This window comes from Symphodus melops (assembly GCF_947650265.1).
Source record: "Symphodus melops genome assembly, chromosome: 20".
Classification (NCBI taxonomy): domain Eukaryota; kingdom Metazoa; phylum Chordata; class Actinopteri; order Labriformes; family Labridae; genus Symphodus; species Symphodus melops.
The window spans coordinates 10,343,661-10,366,464 of NC_136710.1; the positions used below are offsets into that span (position 1 = coordinate 10,343,661).

The window sequence follows — 22,804 nt, forward strand, 5'->3', positions numbered from 1 at the left end:
GCCCCATTTTAAGATGGTAGTATGTACAGCATAGACCAGCACAAAGAGTTTAAGAACACACTTTATTAAATTTCACATTATTATTATTATTTTTTTTTAAAAGATGTTACTCCTTTCAAATCATGAGCAACATTAAGTTTTCCTTGATTGTCCTACTGCTCCTGTGAAGACAAAACAGGTTTTTAAACAAGACAAACTCTCACTGTAAACATTTTAAGGTCAAGTTCTCACCTTTTCTTAGCAGACTTTGAAGATTGTGTAAAATAGAAACTTTAACATATTGCACAGGAGGGTGGAAAGCAGGCACGCGAGAGATAGGTGGCCTTCTGGTAGGAGGTGCAGTTACAAGTGCTGTAGTGGGCGCTTCAGTCGTACTCTCCAGAACTACAAGGAGGAAAGAAGAAGGGGGGGGGGGGGGGGGGGGGGAATCAGAACTGTGCTGAATCCGAAGTGGAAACTGGTCAAATGATCTACTGTACCTGCTCCAGTCTGTGTGGTGTGGGTGATTCTGCCAACACCAACTTTGTCAGACTCAAACCTGAAATCTGAGAAGAGGCTATGCAAACCAGCTAGAGGATATGTGCACTGAATCACCACCCTGCAAGACAAGAGCAAAGCATGAAGGATACCAAGTGGAAGGATGGAAGCTAATGTTTAAACTAATGGATACAGACCTCTCCGTTGCATTAGGAGAAATGGCTTCGCTCTTGTTGAGATGAGTCTGTGTGTAGAGAATCTCATTCTGATAGATCACATTGTTCTTGACAAGCTAAAGTAAAACGACCAAAAACAATGTGAGGCCTAATACAGAACTTTAAGTGTCATGGAGGATGGTTCAGCATAAGACACAGCACCTTGAAGCTGGAGCCACAGTCGTTTAGTGAGAAAGAGAAAAGAGCCCTGGAGTCGTTGGTTTCTTTGGGTCCACAGGATTTGTCGATGAGGTTGGTTCTCGCAGGATCCCCTCCACTCGGGATGGCCAGAGACAAGTCTGCCACCACAGTCATCTTCCCATCTGTCGAACACACTACAGAAAGAGCCGTTTTAGCACTTGCGGGGCACCTTTTCAAAAGCAGGCTCCTCACGAGAAAACAAAGGAGTTCTTACAAATGAATTCAGCGGTAGTGAAAGGACAAGTCTTGACGGTGGAGCTCTGGACCTCAGAGGTTTCACGATCCCTCACAAGGATCTCAAAAGTTCTAGAGAAGCCGTTCAGAGTTATATTCTGTAAAACAAATCCAGATAATAACTGAACCTCAAAAAAAAAAAAAAAAACTAAATGAGTTTCCAATGAGTAATATTTTTAATCTCACCTTGTATTCATAGCCGTGAGCATGAAGCGGCACCTCGAGCTGCAGACTCTGGCTGTTGTTGCTCATGATGTAGCCATTTTTGGCCACCAGCTCAGGTGTCAGCAGGTCTGAGCCGATAGTGATCATCCACAGGTAGTCATAAGGCCGGTAGTCAAGTCTAAAGCTGATCCCAGACTCAGAACAGACTGCTTCAAAGACTGGAGGAGCTGTAAAGTGAAAGTCAATAATTTTGTTTAGATCCAAAACTAAAGTTACACAGTCAGTACTTCCTAAATGTTAGAACTTACAGACGTCAGTGAAAGTTTCCTCTATAGAGGCAACGTGGTAAAAAGTGTCTTTTTCAGGCAGCACAGCCAGTGTGTAGTTGATATCCAGTCTGTACTTTAGAACTGAATCTTCTTTTGAGAGCTAAGAGCCAAAACACAAAGTCAGACGGCAATATCAAGAGGCACCAGTTTAGTTGCATTTCAATACTTTTAAAAGACCTTTTACCTGCCACGTGACAACAGGGTCATCAAAAGGCACCTTCAGGGTGTAGCAATGAGTGTTGTCGTCGTTTACCAATTTTGTAATTGTGTGGCTGCTCTGATCGGAAAATGGCACAGTAAATTCTTCCCCGTTCAAATTAACAGCCACCAATGCTACATCTTCAGGGAGGTCTCCGAGGTAGATGGTGAAGGTGAGCTCCCCCTGAAGAGTTAGGTTTTTAGTGTAAACTGGGCGTGGCAGTAGGGGAGTGGCCAGTGTCCTGAGGAACCAGAGCCTGGTCTCTACAAGGTCCTCATTCACCAGGATTTGTTCCGTAGACAGATGGATAAGGTAGAACTCGTAAAGATCACCAGAAACATAGCTCTGCAAAAGATAAATGCAGATTTAATTTTTTTTTTTTCTTCCCTTAAAAAGGAAGCAGCACACCATGTACAATTGTTGGCCCCTTACTAAACTCCTTTGAACAAAGCCGGTTTGAAAGACGTCAAGTGTATTCAGAAACCAACTACCCGGTCCACTGTTTCCTTACTTTAGTCCCGTTTTATGAAAGTCAAAACCCAGTGGCCCAAATATGATCAGGTCTCCATTTAGAGAGAGTTAAGGTTTGCATCTGCTGACCTTCCTGTATGCTCCTTCTGCATCAAGGGGGATTTGGAGTTGCAAAGTGTTGTTGTAATTCTCCACAACGTAGCCTCTCCACTCTGCAACCGACTGCTCAAGCAGACCACCATTCAATCCAACACTGAGCTGTGTGCTCTCAGTATTTGGGTACAGCACATCTGAGGTCTTCCATATTATGTAGCCACTCTCATTATATGAGCCTTCATCTGTTGGAGAGATAATGCATCAGCTTGGCCCAAAAAATGAAGTACATTGAATAGATTGAGATACTAACACATGGAGCAAGCAGCCACCAGGTCAACCATCAAGACAACCCAGCTTTGTCTGGAGAATATAGTCGCATGGACGACCTCTACTGGAACACCATTCACCTGAAGAGAGACTCGGAATAAAACCCCCTTTGATAGAAGCCTTCAAATACAAAAATGCATCATGGGATTACCTCTGTGCTGAATGACTCAGGTTGTCCATACGGTGTACGAAATACAAGCCTTCCATCTGTCAAGTCAAACACGTAGCCCTGCATACGAGCTTCAGAGAGGTTCATGGGAGGAAGGTGCTCATTCGCACCGTGAAACATCACCTGCCAGTCTGAGGTGGTGGAGCTGTGACCCTGCAAAGAAAACATCTTGAAGTGTGGTACATGATGGCGCAGCACTGATCGATTGAGTCAAAAGAGTTAAAGCATACATGTTTGAGGGAATCCCAGTTAGCTCTCTTTGTCCCAGATGGACAGGAGATTTCACTCCTCACAGAAACCTGGAGAGCATGGAATGATTTTATCACTTCACAATTTGATCCACAAGTGAACGACTAAGATGTCAGCAGGCTTACCTCCATGTAGTTGAGCTCACACATAACCTCTCTAGGAGACCAGGGAAGGATGGGAGCACAGACCTTGTGCAAGGCGTAGGTGACCGCTCGTCCTTCTTGCGTCAACACCAGGTTGAAATGGAACGTGAACACCTCGTCAGCCTGAAAAATCAAAGTGACGCGATGAGGAGCCACACCTACTCATCATGAGGAGGTTTGGGGCCGTGTAAGGTTAATAATGGGTTAACTGTGGTTTCGGTATTTACTATGTTTTCAGTGTGACAGCTGAAGTATGAGGCACGGAGCTCCATATGGCCTTGTAGAGGGAGGACAGTGACACTGTAGCCACACTCTGCAGAGTACGTCTCATTAAGCAAGTAAACACCAGAGCCATCTGGAAGAGATGCATACAGCAGAAGTGAATTTTAATTCCTCTACATGTAGAGGAATTATTGAATTTGATTTCTTATTGACACTTAGGAGACCACAAGTTGAGCAGATGAGTTGATAAAAGGAAACAAATGACAGACTACATTGAAAGAGAATAAATGCTCAGAAAGTTTTGTTACCAAGAAAATATAACCAGGCTGGTTGATGTACCTTTCCCCCCCAAAAAAACTATCAACATGACAAGATCAATCTGAAACACTAACCGACAGCCTCGAAGCACGGTTCCTTCCCAGTGAAGGAGAGATCAACATTAATGATGAAGTAACGATCACGACACTCCATATGAAGAACTCCTGCATGAATAAAAGTTCAGTTTTAAATGGGGGGGGGGGGGAATAGCTCATACAAGTCAATGGTCCAATATTTCAATTAGGCCTACCATTGGGAATGTCTTCCAATTGTGCAGATGACCACACTGAAAGGAGTATGGCCAGTCTGAAAGACAAAAGCACATGGTTCCCTTTAAAATAATTCAATAAAACTAAAACTACCCAGCCTGTAAATTGCCATGAATACAAATTACCTGAAACAAATCCCCAAATCCATAGCCACTGATGTGTAAGCAGTGTCTACAGCTAGCTCAAAGGGCTAGCTAACTACACCAGCTAACACAACAACAAGTCAAAGTGAAGCCCTTGCTTGGTGAATCCTGGCAAAACTGGAACCACAAGCTGTGTCTTACACACACCAGCTTTTATAGTAAATGCTTTTCATTGTTGAAGCGTGAACTCCAGCAGCTGCAAATGATTCTGAATTCACTGAAAAGGTAATGAGCTACACCTGTGACTGGGACGCCTTGGGACCTGTGATGATTGGTTACTGAGTTGTACACTGCTGTATAAAAGCTGTTGTCGCAGACAGCAGCAGTTTTATTTTAGGGTGTGTTGGATAGCAGGTGTAGTTTGCTAGTGTTAAAGCTAGCTTTAGACACCACCAGCACACCAGCAGCTATGGATTTCAAGATGTGTCTGAGGTAAACACATTTCGGGGGCAGTTTCAAGCTTTGGCTGTTGTTGGCATTGTTGCTTTTGACTTATAGTTGTGGTTTGTCTTACAGTGTGACCTTGCTCCTGTCTGTCTGGGCAACTGCAATATGTGATCAAATCCCTGATGGTGAGCTTAAATGAGTTTGCAGTCCTGAAACAGTCTATTTTTTTGTTTTGGCTTATGTTTTGTTTGCTGATGCAGGAGTGCTTCACATGGAGTGTCATGATCGTTACTTCATGATAGCTGTTGATCTGTCATTCACTGGGAATGAACCTCATTTTGAGGCTGTTGGTAAGTACTTTTTAAACTGGCAAGACCCATTAAACTAAAATGTTCACTTTAATGGATTTGACACATGACAATTACTTGTGAAATTTCCCTTTAGACAAGGCTGGTGTGTATCCCATCACGATGCAGTATGCTGCCGAGTGTGGATACGCTGTCAGAGTTGTTTCTTCGCCTGACCGTGTGGAGCTCAGAGCCTCATACTTCAGCTGTCACACTGACAACACAGTATGCACACATGTCCTTTCATTTTTTTTTCTTTTTTTTTTCTTCTCCAGACTCATTTGCACTTTAATTCTAATGTAATGGATTTATTTTAGGACGATGAAGTGTTTAGCTTCAGCTTCAATCTGGTGATGCATGAAGGACAGGTTACTTATCCCTTGATCAAGACCTGTTCTCCATCCCTCCCTTGGTCTCCCAGAGAGGTTACCTGTGAGCTCAATTATATGGAGGTAAACTTAAACTCAACTGCAAAACTTCAGTGACTTTTTATAGCCTCTTATTAAGCTGTTCTTCTCTGCAGGTGTCTGTGAGGAATGATGTGGCCTGTTCAACTGGAACAAAAACAGATGACTGGGATGCTACTGTTGGAGCTGTGTGTTTGAAAATTTGACAAACTTGTCATTAAAATCTCATAACTGCATCATTAAGTCCACCAGCGGTTATAACTAGGTGTGCTTTAAATTTTTTTCTTCCAGGCATATACTTCAGCCACATCTGATTGGCTGGTGCTGTTTCAGAGGGATGGGTCCATACCCATGAACCTGACAGAGGCTCATAAACGGGGTTATGTGTTTCACATGACGGATGGAAGGCTTGTATTTCGTACGCCGTATGGACAACCTGACTCACTAATCACTGAGGTGAAATTACGGTTTCAAATTCCCTAAACCTTGTAATATTCTGCTCAGACGCTAACAAGTTCTTTAGTTAAAATCTAGTCTGAGGTAGGTTTTTGATTCTCTCTTCAGGTGAATGGTGTTCCAGTAGAGGTCGTCCATGCAACTTTATTCTCCCGACAAAAATGGATCGTCCTCATGGTTGACCTGGTGGCTGCGTGCGCCATGAGTCAGTATAGCAATCTCTAATTAACTCCAGTTTCTATTTTCATGGCCATTTAATGAGTTATCTGTTAACAGGTGAGGGCTCGTATGACAACGGCGGCTACATGACTTATGAGATTCCCGAAGTGCTGCACCCAATGATGTCTGGCCTACATGAGAGGCAAATGAATCTAGGTGCCGATGGTGAACTTGTCGAGCAGTCGGTTGCAGAGGAGAGGGGTTACATTGTGAGGAAACGCAACCAAACCGTGCAGATCAGCATCCCCTATGATGCTAAAGGAGGATCCAGGAAGGTCAGGAATCACTGTAGTTTATGCAACCGAAAACAAGAGGAGTCTTTGATAACTGAATGTATACCTTCACATCTGTTGCAGAGCTTTGTGTCTGGTGGCCTCTTTGAATTCTACATGTTCGATCTGTATTTGGAGCAGCTCTTTATGGATGGGGATCATGTGGACACCAGACTTCGCTGTCACAGGCCACTGGTTACTCCACTGCTGCCACGCCCTCTTTTCACAGAAAACCGTACGACAAATAAAAAGACGTTCATCATGTTCGTAACTGTAATCTGACTTAGCGTTTCATTCCAGAAACGATACTCGAGGAGCACGCCTTCACAGTCTACCTCGGCGATGTCCCTGAAGATGTGGAGTTGGCTGCGGTTCATTTGAACGGACAAGAACTCCCAGTTCAATTTACGAATGAGGGCAGCCCCGCGGTTAGAAAAGTTGCTCACCCCAACAACACTCGCGGCTACACTCTCGAGGTGCCTTTTGATGATCCTCTTGTCGCACGGCAGGTAAAAGAACTGAGTATTTGTTCAGGGCTGTCTTCAGATGGCTTCCTGGTTGGTGTCTGCATTCATATTTTCTGCACTCTAGTTCTCCAAAGAAGATGCAATGATGCAGCACAAGCTGGACATCAACTACACTCTGATTGTGCTGCCGGAAAACGAGCCTTTATACCTCCTTGAGACAGTCATGGTGTTGGTGGATGTCTGTAAGTTTTTAAAACTGACTTCAGGATTGACTCAATCAAAGTAAATTAAGTAAAGATGCTACCTGACTTGTATTTCACAGCTCCTCCAGTCTTTGAAGCAGTCTGTTCTGAGTCTGGGATCAGCTTTAGACTTGACTACCGGCCTTATGACTACCTGTGGGTGATCACTATCGGCTCAGACCCGCTGACACCTGAGCTGGCGGCCAAAAACGGCTACCTCATGAGCAACAACAGCCAGAGTCTGCAGCTCGAGGTGCCGCTTCATGCTCACGGCTATGAATACAAGGTGAGATTAAAAATATTACATTGGCATCGTTTAAAAAGGTGCCTTGGTTGTCTTGAGGTACAGTTACTAATCTGCATTTGTTTTACAGACTATAACTCTGAACGGCTTCTCTGGCACTTTTGAGATCCTTGTGAGGGATCGTGAAACGTCTGCAGTCCAGAGCTCCACCGTCAAGACTTGTCCTTTCACGACCGCTGAATTCATCAGTAAGAACATGCATTTTACTGTCACCGCTGATCTTGCATATATGCATCAGATAACTCATAGTAACTTCTTTCTGTAGTGTGTTCGACTGATGGGAAGATGACTGCAGTGGCCGACTTGTCTCTGGCCATCCCGAGTGGAGGGGATCCTGCGAGAACCAACCTCATCGACGAATCCTGTGGACCCAAAGAGACTGATGACACCAAGGCTCTTTTCTCTTTCCCACTAAACAGCTGTGGATCTATCGTCGAGGTAAGGCTGCTTTCTTACTGACACTGATGAAATATTTCAATATCTGACATTTGTTTCTGTGCCTTTTTTTTTTTTTCTTCCCTCAAGCTCAACAAGGAATATGTGACGTACGAGAACGAAATCTTCCTCAGCAAGAAGTCTCCAGCTGACTCACTTGAAAAGTGTGTATTTTACTCTAAAAATGTTGCCTTAATGACTAGATTAGGAGCCGTACTAATTTCTCTCATCCTGCAGGGTGACAATGCAGTGCACATATCCTCTAGCTGGACTGTATCGCCTCTTCTCAGTGTACAAGTTTGAGTCCGACAGAGAGGGTGTTGGTCGACTCGTGCATTCTACGCACACCACTGGAGGTCAGTGTTTCGCCTATTAAACCTAATTCAAAAATTCAGTTTATCCAACGCTAACTGATCTATTTGGTGTAATGCTAGGTCTAATGGAGCCCACAACTGTGACTAAAACACCTCCGTCGACTACCAGGCATAGCAGAAGGCCGGTCTCCAGACGACCAGCTTACCACCCCGCAGCGCAGTACATTAAAGTACCCAGCTTTCTGTGGAAGAGTTATAAAAAAGGTATGTTTTGGAAGCTCGAAAATCTTGGCAAGTTAAGATGTCACTAATTTGGCTTTCTCTTACAGGCACACAAGAATCACAAGTCAAAGTGCTTGATGTACTTTGAGGGAGTGAATGTATTTTAAATGCAAAAGTTATTAAATGTCTAAAAAACAGCAATCTGAATTTCCAAAAAATGAATTCATTTGGCAGACTTAATCATAAAGAGAAGCTGTTACATGGGCTTGCGTTAACCTAGAAGATGAGACATGACTCTACAGTTCATACCAAATAAACAAAGTGCAAATAAAACAGATCAAGCATTAGGTCGTATGAGCTACTCCACACTCAAAACTGGGACATACAGGCTTGTGATCTTCCATAACCAGTAAGATGCATCAAGCTGACTGGTTTCACAGAAATGTCAATTGTTTAATAAAAAAAAGCACATTGTGCAGAAAGCTGGATGCTTTTATATGGTGATGAATGGTCGGCCATTATGTGGTTCATATTGAGACTCATCTTCTGGTGTCTGATCGTTAACACAGCTGTGGGTGGGACTCTGTAGGCTTGTAGAAGAATTAAAATTACACTTGGGATGTTTCTATTAACTTTGTTAAGCAAGCTGCAAAGGCTGACTGACTTAAAGTGGCGAGTAGAATGCACGAGTCGACCAAACACCCTGTGTCAGGCTCAAACCTGTACATTCAGAAGAGGCGATGCAGTCCAGCCAGAGGATATGTGCACTGGATCGTCACCCTGCAAGAGGAGTGAGTGACTCCCAATCTAGTCATTGATGCCACATAGGGTTTAAAATGCACACTGTCAGAGCGAGTTCGCTGGGGTTTTTTTTTTTTTTTTTTTTCATAGCATGACACTTCTTGCTGAAGTTTTGTTTTCAAAGGTCAAAAAAAAATAAAATAAAATAAAAAAAAATTGTATTCAAACACTGCTACAGTGTCAATAAGGAGCATTAAATGGACAACGGATCCATAGCTGTTTATTGGGAGAGAAAACTGTCCAATCTAAAGCTGGCCCCAGATTCGGAGCAGACTGCTTCAAAGACTGGAGGAGCTGTGAAATGCAAGCCTCGCTTGAAAGCAGAACAATGAGATTCAATGTGCTTGCTGCACTAAAACACAGACTCGGGGATTTACACCCCACAGTAAATCAGTGCAAAAACATGATAAAAATGTGAAATGTGCTCATTTGTTTTACAAATGAGGTAGGCCAATACAGCATCAGAAAAGGGATGTGTGGTCTCATTTGGCATCTGAAGTGCCTGTTAACTTCAGTTGTCCCACAGGAGTCCAGGCTGAAGCTGAACAGGGCTTTAGCTCTCTCCGTCTACATGGGACCAAAGTCCAGGTCCTATCCTCCATAGGGTGGCTCTGTTCGGGTATTAAAACACATAGCCTTCATAGGCCGTCCATATCATTGTGCCACACTTGGTCTACTAACTAGAAACTCATCCACACACAATACACCAAAATATATTCACTTTTCAAGAGCAACTGTACATTTAGTTCAAGTTTAGACTTGAAAGCTGACACCATTTAAACGTCACTGTTTTTGATTCAACTCACCTGTTAATTTAGAAGCAAATTAGCATCGAGCTACATTTTGTTTCTTTATGGAAACGGCTAATACACAACTCTAATTTAGATTTGTTTAAAAACCAAATGGGTAATTCTTATAACTTGAAGTGTTTTCTTTGAGGCTCAGATTAAATGTGACGTTTTAGTGACACCTAGTGATCACATGTAGACTCAGAAAACTGAAAAACTGAACTGGGATTCAAAAGGGAAAACAAACATTACCTTGCTTTTTAGGCTACGTAATAAACCAGCATAAATCATTACAATAAGCTCAACCTGAACAGTCTACCTCAATATTACTTTGTGATTTTTTTTTTCTCCTTAATTTTATATCAATATTTTATTACACCACTAAAGAGAGCCAGTGTTTTCTTTTTCTTAAGTGACATTTTTTTCCCTTTATTTGAGTTATATATTTTTTTCTATTCATTATGCATAAATATTTTAATACAATGTGATGCATCACATCTTTTATTTCAAACAACCACCTGCACAAATTGCACAACAGTTATCAAGCAGCCTTCAATATAATTCATTAAGCCTGTTGCTATTTTAAGAGTCAATAAAGTCATAGTAACAAAAGTGACAAAAAAGGTGAAGAAAAAACATTTTTGGTCTAAATCAAACTAGTTTTTTGCTTTTGTCTATAAAAAAAAAGACATACAGCGTATCTTCGATATATTTTAGGTATTCATTATCTTGATTGTTTGGTTTTCTCCCCATAAATGAGTAGAAGTAATTTGCTGTGCAGGGTGAAATAAAGTAATTGAGCTTTAATGAAATTAGTCATTCTTAATACAATTTATATGAACGAGTCTGTAGATTGGGAACCCGGAAGGGATTAATTGTGTTCTATAATTTTTCCAGGAAGTATTTTCTTAAGAGGAATATTTAACCGTTATAAAATCAAAGACTGTGTGACTGACTTGTGCCATTTAGAAATGTTTGATGAAATGCTGATATGAACCACAGCATGTAGTATCCTGTAGCGTTGTGTGCGTGTCCGTAAAGAGGAGTAAATATAGGTGAAGATTTATAATGTACTGTGACACACTGCTGATGTAATGACACTTTTCTATATATATATGTACCAGCAGGTGTGGACAGGTATTCATGTGATCAACATCACTGTCCGACCGCTCCTCGTCACAGCTGGACGCCATTCACCACATCCTCTCTGCTTACTTAAAGTGAAGTCGTGTCATGATTACAGAACTCAGACTGAGTAATCACGCTTCTCAGTGAGAGTCCTGTGGTGCAGATAAAGGTCAGTGAGGATGCATGACTGTGTGGAGCACAATTCAAGTTTAATGAATGTGATTAATGAGGGGATGATAAATAAACAGGAGAGGTATCCCACACCCAGAGAGGCATGATTGATCCAGACAGAGATTTACAAAACTCTCTGAAGAGGGAGAACATATTAATTAAGTAAAAATAGTGGAAAGAACAGGTGGAAGAAAACAAGGTTCTTATGGCTGTGGCTCAGTTTGGTAGAGAGTCGCTCCTCTCTCAATTGGAAGGTCGGGGTTCTGATACCCAGCTCCTGCAACCACATGTCCAAAGTGTCCTCAGGCAAGACATTCAACCTGAAGTTGCTCCAGCTGCTTCTTCAGAGGTGTATGAATGAAATGAGTTAATACTGATGGTAAAAGCGCTTTGAGTAGTTTGAAGACTAGAAAAGCGCAACAAGTCCTTCAAGTCCATTTATGTCATCACTTTGGCAAGGTTGTGTTTTTTGTCTGGTGGGGTATTCTTCGAAAAGAGAAAAGAGGAAATAAAGGTTTTTCCAATGCTAGAAGTTGCAAATGTTAATTAGAGTTGGTAGCATCAAGTCAAGCCTGATGACTTTGTAGTATCAGTGTCTGATAGAATCTGTCCTCACGTACTGAACTGTGGGACGGTTTGGTTGTCTCACAGTCCTGAACATCCTGAACTCTTTCTGTTGAGTTTGTTCTCCTTCCTTCTGGCCGTCGTGACAGAATACCTCGACAGATGTTCTTTCACCCCTGTTTCCACTCGTGAGGATTAAATAAGATCAAACTTAATGGAAAGTCAAACTTCTAGTACTTGCTTCAACTACTGTGATCAGCTTCTTTATATTCAGATGGCAAACAATAGAAAAGAGAAAACACTTAGTCGAGGGTTTTGTTTGCAGCTTGACATTTAGCTGTTCTCTTTGTTAATTTTCTTCTGACTCAAGTGACAGTACTGCGGCTGGTGCAAAGCAGCCTCATTAACATTTGAGTCACATTGTGTCATTAACAGCTCTGCACAGCATGACGGCCTCGTGTTCTGCGCAGGACAACCACAAAGCTGCTGCAGCTCATCACGAATAAGCTCATTCAATTATTTAATAACCATTCAAATGTTCTGTTTTGCAGATAATATCTGACTTTCAAAGTTAGTGCAGTTGAAGCTTCGATGAACCTAAAATGTGATCGTTGGAGGTTCAGCACGATGCGTCACGTCGTCGCTGCTAATGATGATCTTAACCTGTCCAAGTGACGCTTCTCTTTATAACCTCCACCTCCACATTCCCTCGCTTCGACACTTCTCCACCAATCACATTCTTTTGCCGGCTTGAGGATGAGGAAGATTTGAAGATGAAGAGTTGTATTTATCAGCGCAACACATCCTACTCAAACAGTTGTAACGCTCAGCTCTTCTGCCAGCCTACTTTCTTATTGTTTCACTTATATTTGGGGGCAGCTTTTTCTACATCAGCTTGGACGAGAGGATCAGGGGGTTTAGAAAAAAAAAGAAGAAGCTTGGATTCTGTTTGAGTTGGAGATGCTTCACTTCCAGGTTCAGGTGTTTTTTGTGGTTTTGTTTTCCTCTGTGCTGCTGGTGGAGGTCAGCGCTGCTCCACACTCAGACATGCTGAGTGGAACTCTGAGAGAAGACCTCGTCAACGACAAGGTGAGTGGGCTCACAGGGAAGTGCTGAAATGAAGGAGGTGATTCTCGAGTGGAAATCAACAACTTTAAATGGAGCTCATCAAGTGTCCGTTCCTTCATGTTCTCCTTTAGGATCTCGCTCCTTTGCTCTTGCTGAAGTTTATGTCTGAACTGATGACGGCCAGAGAGGGCGAGACGCTCCCCGAGCCCGAGGAGGTGCTGGGAGTCAGAGATGAGGTGATGAGGCGTCATCTTCCCCTCTCCCAAAGAGAGCGCAAGGCGGGCTGTCGTAACTTCTTCTGGAAGACTTTTACCTCGTGTTAACAACAGAAGAGTTCCTATCAAAGCCTGTTTTTTTTAATTTTTTTTTTTTTTAACTGTATTTCAGAATGATGAATTCATCCTTCTTAGCTCTTGTCTAACATCCTAGTTAGTATGTGTGAAGATCGGCAGGGATGTACACAGCTGGTCAAATAAAATCTGATTTTAAAGAATATGTTTAAGAGTTTTCTCTAAATTGCATATTAAAGGATTAAATTGCACAATCATTCTTTTTGCATTGGAGTCTGAGGTTAGATCATGTCTGCCTCCACCAGCACTGAATCCTTCATTTCCCATGATGCAAACAATTCCACTGTTTTCCTGTCTGGTCTATTCAAGCTAAGACTTAAATGCACAGTAAGGATGTTTTGGGGTTTCTCAAGAAGAACCGATTCTTCTGAAGCTATCATCACATAGCGAGAGTTCATTGTTGACATCTTGTACAACAACCAAGCATTGAAACAGAAGTGGTCTGGGCTCGCCACCTGCAGAACCACTCCTTTATTGGGGGTGTCTTGCTAGTTGCCTATCATTTCCACCTGATGTCTGTCCCATTTGCACAACAGCATGTGAAATTGATTGTCAATCAGTGTTGCTTCCTCAGTGGACAGTTTGATTTCACAGAAGTCTGATTGACTTGGAATTACATTAAGTGGTCCCTTTATTTTTTTGAGCAGTGTAGCTTAAAACATTTTTCCTAAAACCATGAAATGACTTCAACTAATTTGAGCTTTACGGAACTTCCTTCAGAAAATGAGCTTCAGAATTTGCTGATGAAGTTAAGTTTTGTACACGACCTTAAAAAAAAGTGACAAACGCAGTTCGACTTGTTGACCTTTTTAATAATTAATTCTGTTACATAAGAATCCATGTTTACTCGCTCTCTTATTTAAAGTAACTACCTGCATTTACACTTCATCACCTCCCTTTACTTCTTCTGAATTCATCAGCACACTCACACACGTCTGCTGCAGTACCACAGCTCCTGATCTACAAGCTCCAATTCACAGCATTTCAAACTCAACACAGAGTAAGGATCATTAATGAATGACAAACCATGACCGGGAAGAAGAATGACAGGATTCAAGGAGTATGACACAAGAGTTGGCATGAGTGAGGATGTAAAAAAAAAAAAGTGACACATTAAGCATGACAGAAATAAGAACAGATGGGGGGGGAAGCAGATTAATGTAAATCGTGAATATATACAATGAGATAAATTAACAGATGAAAGTAGTTTTAGCATGATCAAGATCTGTCACACACAAAATATTATTGTGAAACTCAACGACATCCTTGAGGTAAGGCTTTGACACTTCTAGCCCTTTCAGGTACAATGATACAAAAAAAGAAAACGGACGGAGAAACAGGCGGTTAAACACAATCATAACAAATACTGTCGCTCCAAAGTTGACCACTCGGCCCACATTTGTGCAAGGAAGAGCCAAAATCTAATCCATGAGAAGAGCTGGAGTTCCAAAATCACATGAAATTCCCCTTTCATGTCCGAACACACAGAAGGTAAGAAGCCAATGTGTGCTCTAATTGAGTGTAACGTCAGACTTTCCTCAAATGGCATATTTATTAACTCTTCACGGGGCTCAAGCTTCATATTATAGGATGGTTTTTTTAAAGCCACATCAGTGACCTACACCCTGTTTGACTTCATTGCACCATCAACTTCAACGTAACAGTCAAGTATCAGCTAAACGTGACATTCAAGAATGCTATATTAAGATAATAAAAATGTTTGTTAATATTTGATGACGAAATATTTTCCTCCCCCCCTAGCAAATATTGTACTAGCTAAAGGAAGAAAAAAAAAAAAGTAACAGATGACATTCCTTTTGTCTACATTTCTCGTGCTATGAAGCTACTTCCCTGCGCTACCTGCTACATGCTTTCCAGTTGGGAACAATTTCACTGCCGGGCTGAACCAGCCTGTTATCTGTACAGTCACAGTTGTTCAAATTCGTGCTTTTTAAAATGCTCGGTTCGGCACTTTAAATGTTTGTTTTTTTAAATGTACAAATCCACAGTTTTTTTTCTACAAGCCAACATCCCAGCTATCATTTGTGCCTCTTATTCTACAAAACAAATCCCTCATGTTCAGGTCTAAACCTCTGAAATCCTTTGATTCTTTCAATGTCTTTAATAGTGAGAACAAGTGCAAGCTAACTGTTGATCAGTACCGGTGTGGAGAAATGGGGATTGGAGCCCAAGCTGCCTGCAGGTCAGGCCACTGTCATATTAACATGGAGATAAACATTAAAGATGGAGCTGCTGTGCACAGAAACAAAAAAAAGAAAGAAAGAATTGTTTAAGGACTTCTGAACTGAAGAAAAAAAAAAGTGAAGTGGCTGCTTCATCAGAACCCCATAACTCTTTTAGATCTGTAACACATTGCTTCTCTGAAAATCTAATTGCAGACTGAGCCCAATAGAGGGCGCTATAACAACGTTAATGTTCCTCAATATCACAGTAACCAAGAAGAGACAAAGCAGAGCACAGCGGGGTTTCTATATCTGCAAATAGCTGTCCACTGTTTGTGGATACGCGCGGGTGAGAGGGATGGGGGGAAAGGGGGCGGAGCCAATGTGAACGGTTTGCTAGCAGTCAGTGGAGATTTTGGCGGAGAGGTCCTGGATGCGGCGAGCGCTGCAGCTCTTACACAAGATGTGGCCGTCGAGTGGGTAACAGCCTCGACCTTCTCCTTCGGAGGACAGCAGGAGACCACATTCCTGAGGATTAAAGAAACTTCGATTCAACACCCTCACACGGACAAGTCCTGCACATTCTGAGAATACAGACGACGGTTACATATGATCATCTTAGATTTTGCTTACCCATTTGCAATAATTAGATTTTTTTTTTATTGCTGTAAAGATTTACAACAGAACTAAAGAGTGACTTTTAAGTGTGCAGTAAAAAAAAAAAAGGTTCATTTCTCATGGACTCACCTCACAGATGTAACAGTTCACATGGAAGCTGCGATCAAGAGCGACGATCCTCACGGTCTCCTCCTGACCCTGTTCAGGCATGATGGGCTCCCCACACACTGAACAACGAGGGGCGTACTTTCTGTCAGGCAGAACGAGCGGCAGTGTTTACAAGTTAGTCGACGGTGCCGTTCGCTTCTCTCGACGGCTTTGTTTAAAAACAAAAAAAGGAAGAGAAAGCCTTCGTACCTGTGAAAATCGTCTATGCAGTGTATCTGAGAGGTTGCGTCCACAGTGAAGGGAACGCCATCCAGGCAGCAGTTACAGACTACACATGTGAAACAGCGAGGGTGGTACGCCTTCCCCATGGCGCGCAGGATCCGGTCCAGGATGGGCTTGGAGCACTTTGAACAGCGCTCTAATGTACTCTGACAGGAAAAGCTCAAACTGTTAGTGTCTGTCTTTTGTATAAAATGACGACGATTGTTGCGTCATCGTTCCTTGACTTACAATGTAACAGCTCTCGCAGTAACTCTTCTTGTCGAGGGCGTAGAACGGTTGCCCTCGGAGACGGGCGTGGCATGTGATGCAGGTAAAACACTCCACGTGGAACACCTGCTCCATGGCGATGCAGCCGCTGCCGTCGCCGACCACGTTGTCACCGCAGCGGGCACAGCGACCTGAAACCGGACCAATGACGCCAAAGACTCAAATCGGACATCCGCTCTTATTTGAAAGCGTGCTTCGCAATTGTATAAGTAATCCGTGTAATGTGCAAAGGTCGTACCGAAGAAGTCCTCGACAGGGGGGTGGTTCATGTCATATACCAGCTTCTTGGTGAGCCGATCCAACTCTTCCTCAGGTCTGGCTGTTGCCGACCCCTGCAGGAAAAAAAAGAAACGAATGGCATGTGAAGATCGGAGCGCGAAAGCCCAGACTCCACGTCACCAGTGAATGTGAAAGGCACAATAACTAGGACGAGGTCTCAAAGGAGACCCCTCGCATCTCAATCCGGACATGCAAGTGGGAGAGACGTGTTTTATTCAAACATGCTGCAGACGTAAATGTGAGGCCCTACCTTATTGGACTGATAAGCCGGACTCGGAGCTGACCCCGACCCTGAATGGTTACTTTCCATCCCCCTCTTGGACATTGGAACCTGGTTCACTCTTCCTCCCTTGTAGCCCCCCTCGGAGTGCATCTCCTGAGCCTGTGATCCGGGATGAGAAGGGTACCAGCCCTGCTGACTTGTCTGAGTCTGAGGTGGGGGTCGTGACACGTGCTGGCGAGGAGGGGGAGGCGTGTACGCCTGTTCTGCCTGTCTGCCAGACTGGGAGTAGGTGACGGGCTGAGCCGTCTTGACCTGCACGCTGAACCTGGGCCCGGTGGGGGTGGAGGCGGTGGTGTAGGAGGCCGGGACAGGCTGAGGGTAGGACTTAGGGGTGGAGGAGGGGGAGTAGTAATCCTGCTGGTGGACGGCGGAGTACTGAGCGGACTGATGCTCGCTGGCGTAGGCGGGCGATGAGTGGTATTGACCATGGGGATGAGGCGGGTAGACCATGGAGGGCCGAGCCTGAGGAGGGGCTGCACTCTGGTGTGCAGGTTGGTAGTGATCCCCTGAGAGGTACTTGTTGTAAGGCACATTGTCGTACAGCTGAGGGAGGTCAGAAGAGTTCCAACATTAGCACGGGGAGTATGAAAGCAAAACGTTTAGTTTAACCATCGTCCTACTTGTGTGCTGGAGTCCTGCTGGTGGCTGTCGAGATCGGCCAGCATGCTGGTGAGGGAGTCGATATCCGCATCAATTTTGGAGTGATAGTTCGCCGCTTTGTCAGGACCGCGATGCTACCAACAGATAAAGACGAATTAACGCTAAAAGCACATGAAGCAAAACTGTTCAACGCATAACACTTGTGAAGGTGACCGCTCAGAGACGGTTTAGCGTGGAGATCAAAACGTGGGAACCAAACGTGCAGGACTGTCTACATCTGAGAGACAGCGCTCTCACCATCAGCTCGTAGCTGTCCACGTGTGGGCTCCAGGTACGATCCTCTTTGGACCCGTGGGGAGGGGTGTAGTAGTGATCGTTAGACGAGTGATGAGTTGGCCCACCTTAAAGTCAGAGAACAAACTTCATCAAAATGTTTCCTTCATCAATCTCACATTTTGAACGTGTGAATGTTCCAGACACATTGAGTTACATATAAAAAAAACAAAAAAACAAACATGAACTTAGCAATACATACATATCACTCAGTGATTAGGAGTCGTGAGTGTACATTTCTTGTTTTGCTTAAAAGCCTGCTAACGGCACACTTTTTAAATGTGCAGGTTTTTTTTTTCTCTTTTAAAACTTTTGCTTAAATAAAAAAAATATTACGTTTCCTAACCCTGATGTTTTTAAACAGCTGCCATGTCACACTCATGTGAGTGACTCATGGTCCTCTTACCTGTGGGTCCAGTAGCCACGTATCTGTTGGCCATCCCTCCTCCTCCTCCTCCTCCTCCTCCTCCTCCTCCTCCTCCTCCTCCTCCTCCGTTCTGGTCATAGGGTCCATATTTTGGCCGGAAGTCAGACATGCCTTTCTTGATTGGGGCTCTGTAGATGGCTGACCCTGCCGAGTGGGACATCTGGGGGACGGCTCGCTCTGGGCTATCCAGAGTTCTTGGTGGAAGCCAAGTGGGACCAGACATGGCAGGCTTCAGGGATCAAAGAGAGAAAGGAAAACTGCTCTTAACATGAAGTTCACACACATTGTGACTGCAGTGTGCCATAGTTTGATTGAAAAGTGTTCCGACTATGTTCGCAGTGTTTACTCTTTACTTGCACAAGCACAGATTTGGCTTGTGTGTGTTTATACACATTATAGGTAACCAATGGAAACTAGGGGGATGCTTCATATGTTGTTTCCTAGGGCAACAGGGACATGCAGATTGAACAATAGGCTTGTAGTGGAGGAACAGGAAGACAGAAGTCATTCTGAAAGATCGGGGATTTCCAGCTGCTGGCCCTGAAACATGTGCAAGTATGTTCCCTTTTTTTTTCCAGAACACTCGCACACTAACTCGTACACAGACACACAAACAGGTGGTTACCCTCTTGCCTGTTGTCCCCCCACAATGGTTATTGTCTTCAGATGTTTACACGCTGGTATGATTGATTTCCAAATGAAGCACAGACAAAAAAAAAAAAAAACAGGCCAGGAAATATTGTGTAACGCGTCTGTACACACATGGACACCTGGCTCATAACAATATATGATGTGTTCTCTCTGTGGGGTAAATAACAACACAGGCAGCAGCACACAGCTGAGCCCACAAAGTGCTGACTTGCACCATAGAGCCTTTATGAAGACGGAGATCTCAGAAAGGTTTAGTGCCACACACTAGGAAAATAAAGATCCTTGAAGAGGAAAGTGATGATTGGACAATTGTTTGGACATGAATTTATTGTTTAAACAGTTTTATTGGGGAATATGCCAAACAAGCACGGGAATAAGGAAAGTACCTACTACCTCTCAAAAAGCCATTGTGTGACTGACACATTGTCTGAATGGACTGAAAGCATGTACACATTGTCATTGTCAGAAAAGGAGAAATTGACAGGCTTGGCCTACTCAGATTGATTGTATGTGTGTCATCATAAATCCTTGTTTGTAAGAGGATTAAAGTGATGAGTGAGAGGATGCTGGAGACAAACATGCACAATACAGCTCTGCTTTAAACAGCTTTACAGTTTCTTGTATTTCTTTTTTTATGTATAATTATTTCACCCCATCATCACTTTGATTCGTGTTGTTGTGGTCAACAGGCAGCGAGTGCATGGGCTTCAGTGACAGGGACCACGTGGGGGGGAAGAGTGACCACATCGCCTCCACTAAAGTCCTGAATTAAGCCCCTGACTGAATCTGAATCCGGATCAGCATACACTCAAATCCGCGGATTGCTGGGCCAGGCAATTAATTAAATCGAGTTTATCAAACTGAAAAGCCAATTGGGTTTCCTTTAATTGTTTTTTCTTCTTCATATAACTTATATAAATGATATATTTATCAAGGGAATCTTGCAAGGCGTATAAAATGCGTCGCGTCGCAACCAAATGTCAAAGTTGATGACAGTAATGAAAGTGAAGCGCCACAAATAACAAGGCCGACATCCGTTTGATTGAAATTCAAAATAAAATCTCTTTACCCGAAGCCTTTTTATGATCACAAAGTTCAGTTAATTTCAATAACTAATATATATATAATACAATCCAAATACCTGGTAGAAATTGCATGTTTACCCAAAATGAACCAATACTCTAAGCGGTGCACGTTGTTCTATGTTTCCATGCTTTTATTTTGAAGGCAACATGCTATAGTTAGCTCAATGTCTGACACAGTGTAGCTCAATGTAGCGATGTGCTCGTTAAATTGAACAAATAAAAAAAAGCCAGCATGAACCTCACCAAATTTGGTACATAATAATCGTAAATATTTTGTCCAAGAAATGTTGGAAACATTTCCTACCTCTTATAGTACCTTTACAGTGACTCTCCTCTTCCATTCAGTCTCATCTACAAATGAAAAACAAGCACAGACTGTTTATGTTAAGAGAACAACACGGGTATAACATGAAACAGGCAAGTTAAATGCACGTGAGCAATATTTCCTCTTTTTCTCGGTCACTGACAAACAGAAGTACCATCGTCTTGTAAATGAATAAACCAAACAACCTGCTGAATAGTTCGTCTGAATGTCAAATTAGAGAAAAACACATCACTCACACCATATAGAAAACCACAAGGAAGGGGAATTAGCAAACATTCACTTTAATAGCAGGCTTGTTTACTTGTTTGCTCGCCTGTTTTGAACTCGTGCCTTGCCTCCAGGCTAACTTAAACACAACCGAGGAGGAAACAATGGAAAAACCGACACCTACCGCCCGAAACGAGCCACACAAACACACCCTGCGCCTCCGTGCAAACGTTCAAAGGCCAGAGAAAGTTATCCCCAAATAACTTTCTCATTGCTTTTGCGTCGTTAACCTACTTTGTGACGGGTCCTAAGGCCTTTAGCTGCAGCAGCAGATCCTCACTGCATTCCCGACGTGTGACGTAGCCTCCCTCTCTCTCTCTCTCTCTCTCTCTCTCTCTCTCTCTCTCTCTCTCTCTCTCTCTCTCTCTCTCTCTCTCTCTCTCTCTCTCTCTCTCTCTCTCTCTCTCTCTCTCTCTCATCTCTGTATCTGTATCTGTGTGAATAGGCTTTTAGAGATAATTCCAGACCCATATTTAAATGTAATAATTTCCATATAGGAAACGCATTCATAGTATTATATGCAGATATGTACTGTATATGATATGTACCCTTTAACTAAGCACATGTGAAACATTTAAAAATGTTGAATCTTTTCATTACCAGGGATTAAAAACCCAGAAAGTGCGACAAGTTTATAACATGTTTTGATGAATATACTGTATAAATACAAGTGCACATGTTTGGGGGAGTTTGACTATGTTTCTTAACATTTCAATTCTGTTTAACTTGTATCGTCCTAATAAGAAATATAATGTTTTCCCTATAGTTAGTGTATCAACCATGAAAAAAACGTGTTTGGTTCCATGTATTACACTGTAGCTAAATGCATGTGAAGTTAAATGAATTTTTGAAAACGTTTTAAACTCATTTACTGCTGTCATGGTTTCATTTATGTTTCTGTTAGCCAAACTGAAATTCTTCAATGTGGATTACTGAATGTACAGTTTTTCTCATAATGTAATTTATTCTATATCTACTTGTTTACTAAACCTTCAAGCAGCCCTGGACATGGAGGTCAAGTACATTCTTTATATTTTGTGGTTCATGAGATTTGGGTCAACTGCCTCTCCCCCTGTTTCCCCCCATCCACCCTCTTTCTTCTTCCTCCTCCTTCTGCTCCATCACCACTTTGGAGGCCTTCGGCTTTCCCTTAAGGCCCTAATTCAGAGAAAAGGTTCCATAACTGTATTATTTACTTGTTTTATCTTCCCGTGTGTCTCTGCCAATAGGAGGAAAAACAACTGAGGCTGCTCCCTGGGATATCCCCGCTTCCTCCTCCTCCTCCGCCCAGAAGCTTGGTCCTGTTTGCCCTTATATGTCCAGAGGCTTTGCAATCAAAGGAAGAGGCAGTTTGAGCTGATCTCTTATTGTTGCCGGAGACTTCAACACTTTGGCACCAACTTGAGAGGTTTGAAGCCAAAGCATCACACAATGTCAGATAAACAATGTGTCTAGGCAACCAGGAAACCACAAAACCAGGGGAATCCCCGCATTTGTGCATTTTGATAGGAGTGACAATGAAATAGATTTGGAAATTTAAACAAGGAGCTGAAAAAAAACTGATGGAGAGATATTTTAGAAATGCAAACAGTGTCTTAAATGTGATGCTCAAAAGTAGCAGCTCTGCACTCCATCAAAAAGGGGTCATGATGAGCGCTCTCGTGAGCTGAGATGCAGGAAGTCACTATGAGCGCGGCCAAAACTTGCCAACGGGATGGACTCAATGGCTTCCGCCCATTTCTGAACCTGTTTAGTAATGGTCTCACTTTTCCTCAACCAGCCCCCCTCTCATCCGTTCCTCTAACAAAGCCTGGAAGTAGCCGAGACCTACACCTCCCTCTCTGTTTACTTAATCGTTGTTTTCCTTTATGCCTGTTTTCCTTTTTTTTTTCATTTACAAAGCACACAATTGATCTGACCTCCATCC

General features: G+C 42.9%; 4 protein-coding genes and 2 long non-coding RNA genes across 8 annotated transcripts; 4 read left to right on the plus strand and 2 right to left on the minus strand.

The window, feature by feature from the left end:
* Window positions 1–67: 67 nt before the first annotated feature.
* On the minus strand, window positions 68–4,403 carry LOC306841485 (uncharacterized protein). The gene is made up of 18 exons (XM_079371422.1): window positions 4,210–4,403; window positions 4,066–4,121; window positions 3,890–3,979; window positions 3,503–3,630; window positions 3,258–3,398; window positions 3,114–3,182; window positions 2,866–3,036; window positions 2,698–2,794; window positions 2,421–2,629; window positions 1,806–2,165; window positions 1,601–1,721; window positions 1,314–1,519; window positions 1,108–1,225; window positions 855–1,027; window positions 675–769; window positions 480–598; window positions 232–384; window positions 68–161 (listed from the first exon to the last, which is right to left on the minus strand). The coding sequence occupies exons 1-18, from the start codon at window positions 4,230–4,232 to the stop codon at window positions 133–135; spliced, it is 2,358 nt and encodes a 785-aa protein (XP_079227548.1). The 5' UTR covers window positions 4,233–4,403; the 3' UTR covers window positions 68–132.
* Window positions 4,404–4,537: 134 nt separating this feature from the next.
* Window positions 4,538–5,217, plus strand: LOC306841486. Its single transcript, XR_013781527.1, has 4 exons — window positions 4,538–4,659; window positions 4,744–4,799; window positions 4,875–4,964; window positions 5,059–5,217. It is a non-coding gene; the product is annotated as an uncharacterized lncRNA (long non-coding RNA).
* A 31-nt stretch (window positions 5,218–5,248) lies between these two features.
* Window positions 5,249–8,139, plus strand: LOC306841666 (uncharacterized protein; the record flags this gene model as incomplete). Its single annotated transcript, XM_079371613.1, has 13 exons — window positions 5,249–5,413; window positions 5,485–5,556; window positions 5,660–5,824; window positions 5,933–6,029; window positions 6,101–6,318; window positions 6,400–6,550; window positions 6,616–6,824; window positions 6,907–7,024; window positions 7,105–7,310; window positions 7,399–7,516; window positions 7,594–7,766; window positions 7,854–7,927; window positions 8,001–8,139. The coding sequence occupies exons 1-13, from the start codon at window positions 5,315–5,317 to the stop codon at window positions 8,137–8,139; spliced, it is 1,839 nt and encodes a 612-aa protein (XP_079227739.1). The 5' UTR covers window positions 5,249–5,314.
* Window positions 8,140–8,208: 69 nt separating this feature from the next.
* Window positions 8,209–8,785, plus strand: LOC306841497. Its single transcript, XR_013781528.1, has 2 exons — window positions 8,209–8,341; window positions 8,407–8,785. It is a non-coding gene; the product is annotated as an uncharacterized lncRNA (long non-coding RNA).
* A 1,771-nt stretch (window positions 8,786–10,556) lies between these two features.
* On the plus strand, window positions 10,557–13,313 carry sst5 (somatostatin 5). The gene is made up of 3 exons (XM_079371249.1): window positions 10,557–11,185; window positions 12,303–12,840; window positions 12,951–13,313. The coding sequence occupies exons 2-3, from the start codon at window positions 12,712–12,714 to the stop codon at window positions 13,140–13,142; spliced, it is 321 nt and encodes a 106-aa protein (XP_079227375.1). The 5' UTR covers window positions 10,557–11,185; window positions 12,303–12,711; the 3' UTR covers window positions 13,143–13,313.
* Window positions 13,314–13,960: 647 nt separating this feature from the next.
* Window positions 13,961–21,231, minus strand: trip6 (thyroid hormone receptor interactor 6). 3 transcript variants are annotated; one of them, XM_079371873.1, is made up of 11 exons: window positions 21,112–21,231; window positions 20,590–20,636; window positions 18,529–18,778; window positions 18,087–18,190; window positions 17,810–17,923; window positions 17,157–17,732; window positions 16,866–16,959; window positions 16,589–16,758; window positions 16,328–16,506; window positions 16,100–16,220; window positions 13,961–15,880 (listed from the first exon to the last, which is right to left on the minus strand). In XM_079371873.1, exons 3-11 carry the CDS (start codon window positions 18,770–18,772, stop codon window positions 15,749–15,751), a joined length of 1,734 nt encoding a protein of 577 aa, XP_079227999.1. In that variant the 5' UTR covers window positions 18,773–18,778; window positions 20,590–20,636; window positions 21,112–21,231; the 3' UTR covers window positions 13,961–15,748. The 3 variants fall into 3 exon arrangements, with proteins under 3 accessions (XP_079227999.1, XP_079228000.1, XP_079228001.1); XM_079371874.1 differs by lacking the exon at window positions 21,112–21,231 and adding an exon at window positions 21,002–21,109; XM_079371875.1 differs by lacking the exon at window positions 21,112–21,231 and adding an exon at window positions 21,036–21,078.
* Window positions 21,232–22,804: the final 1,573 nt, after the last annotated feature.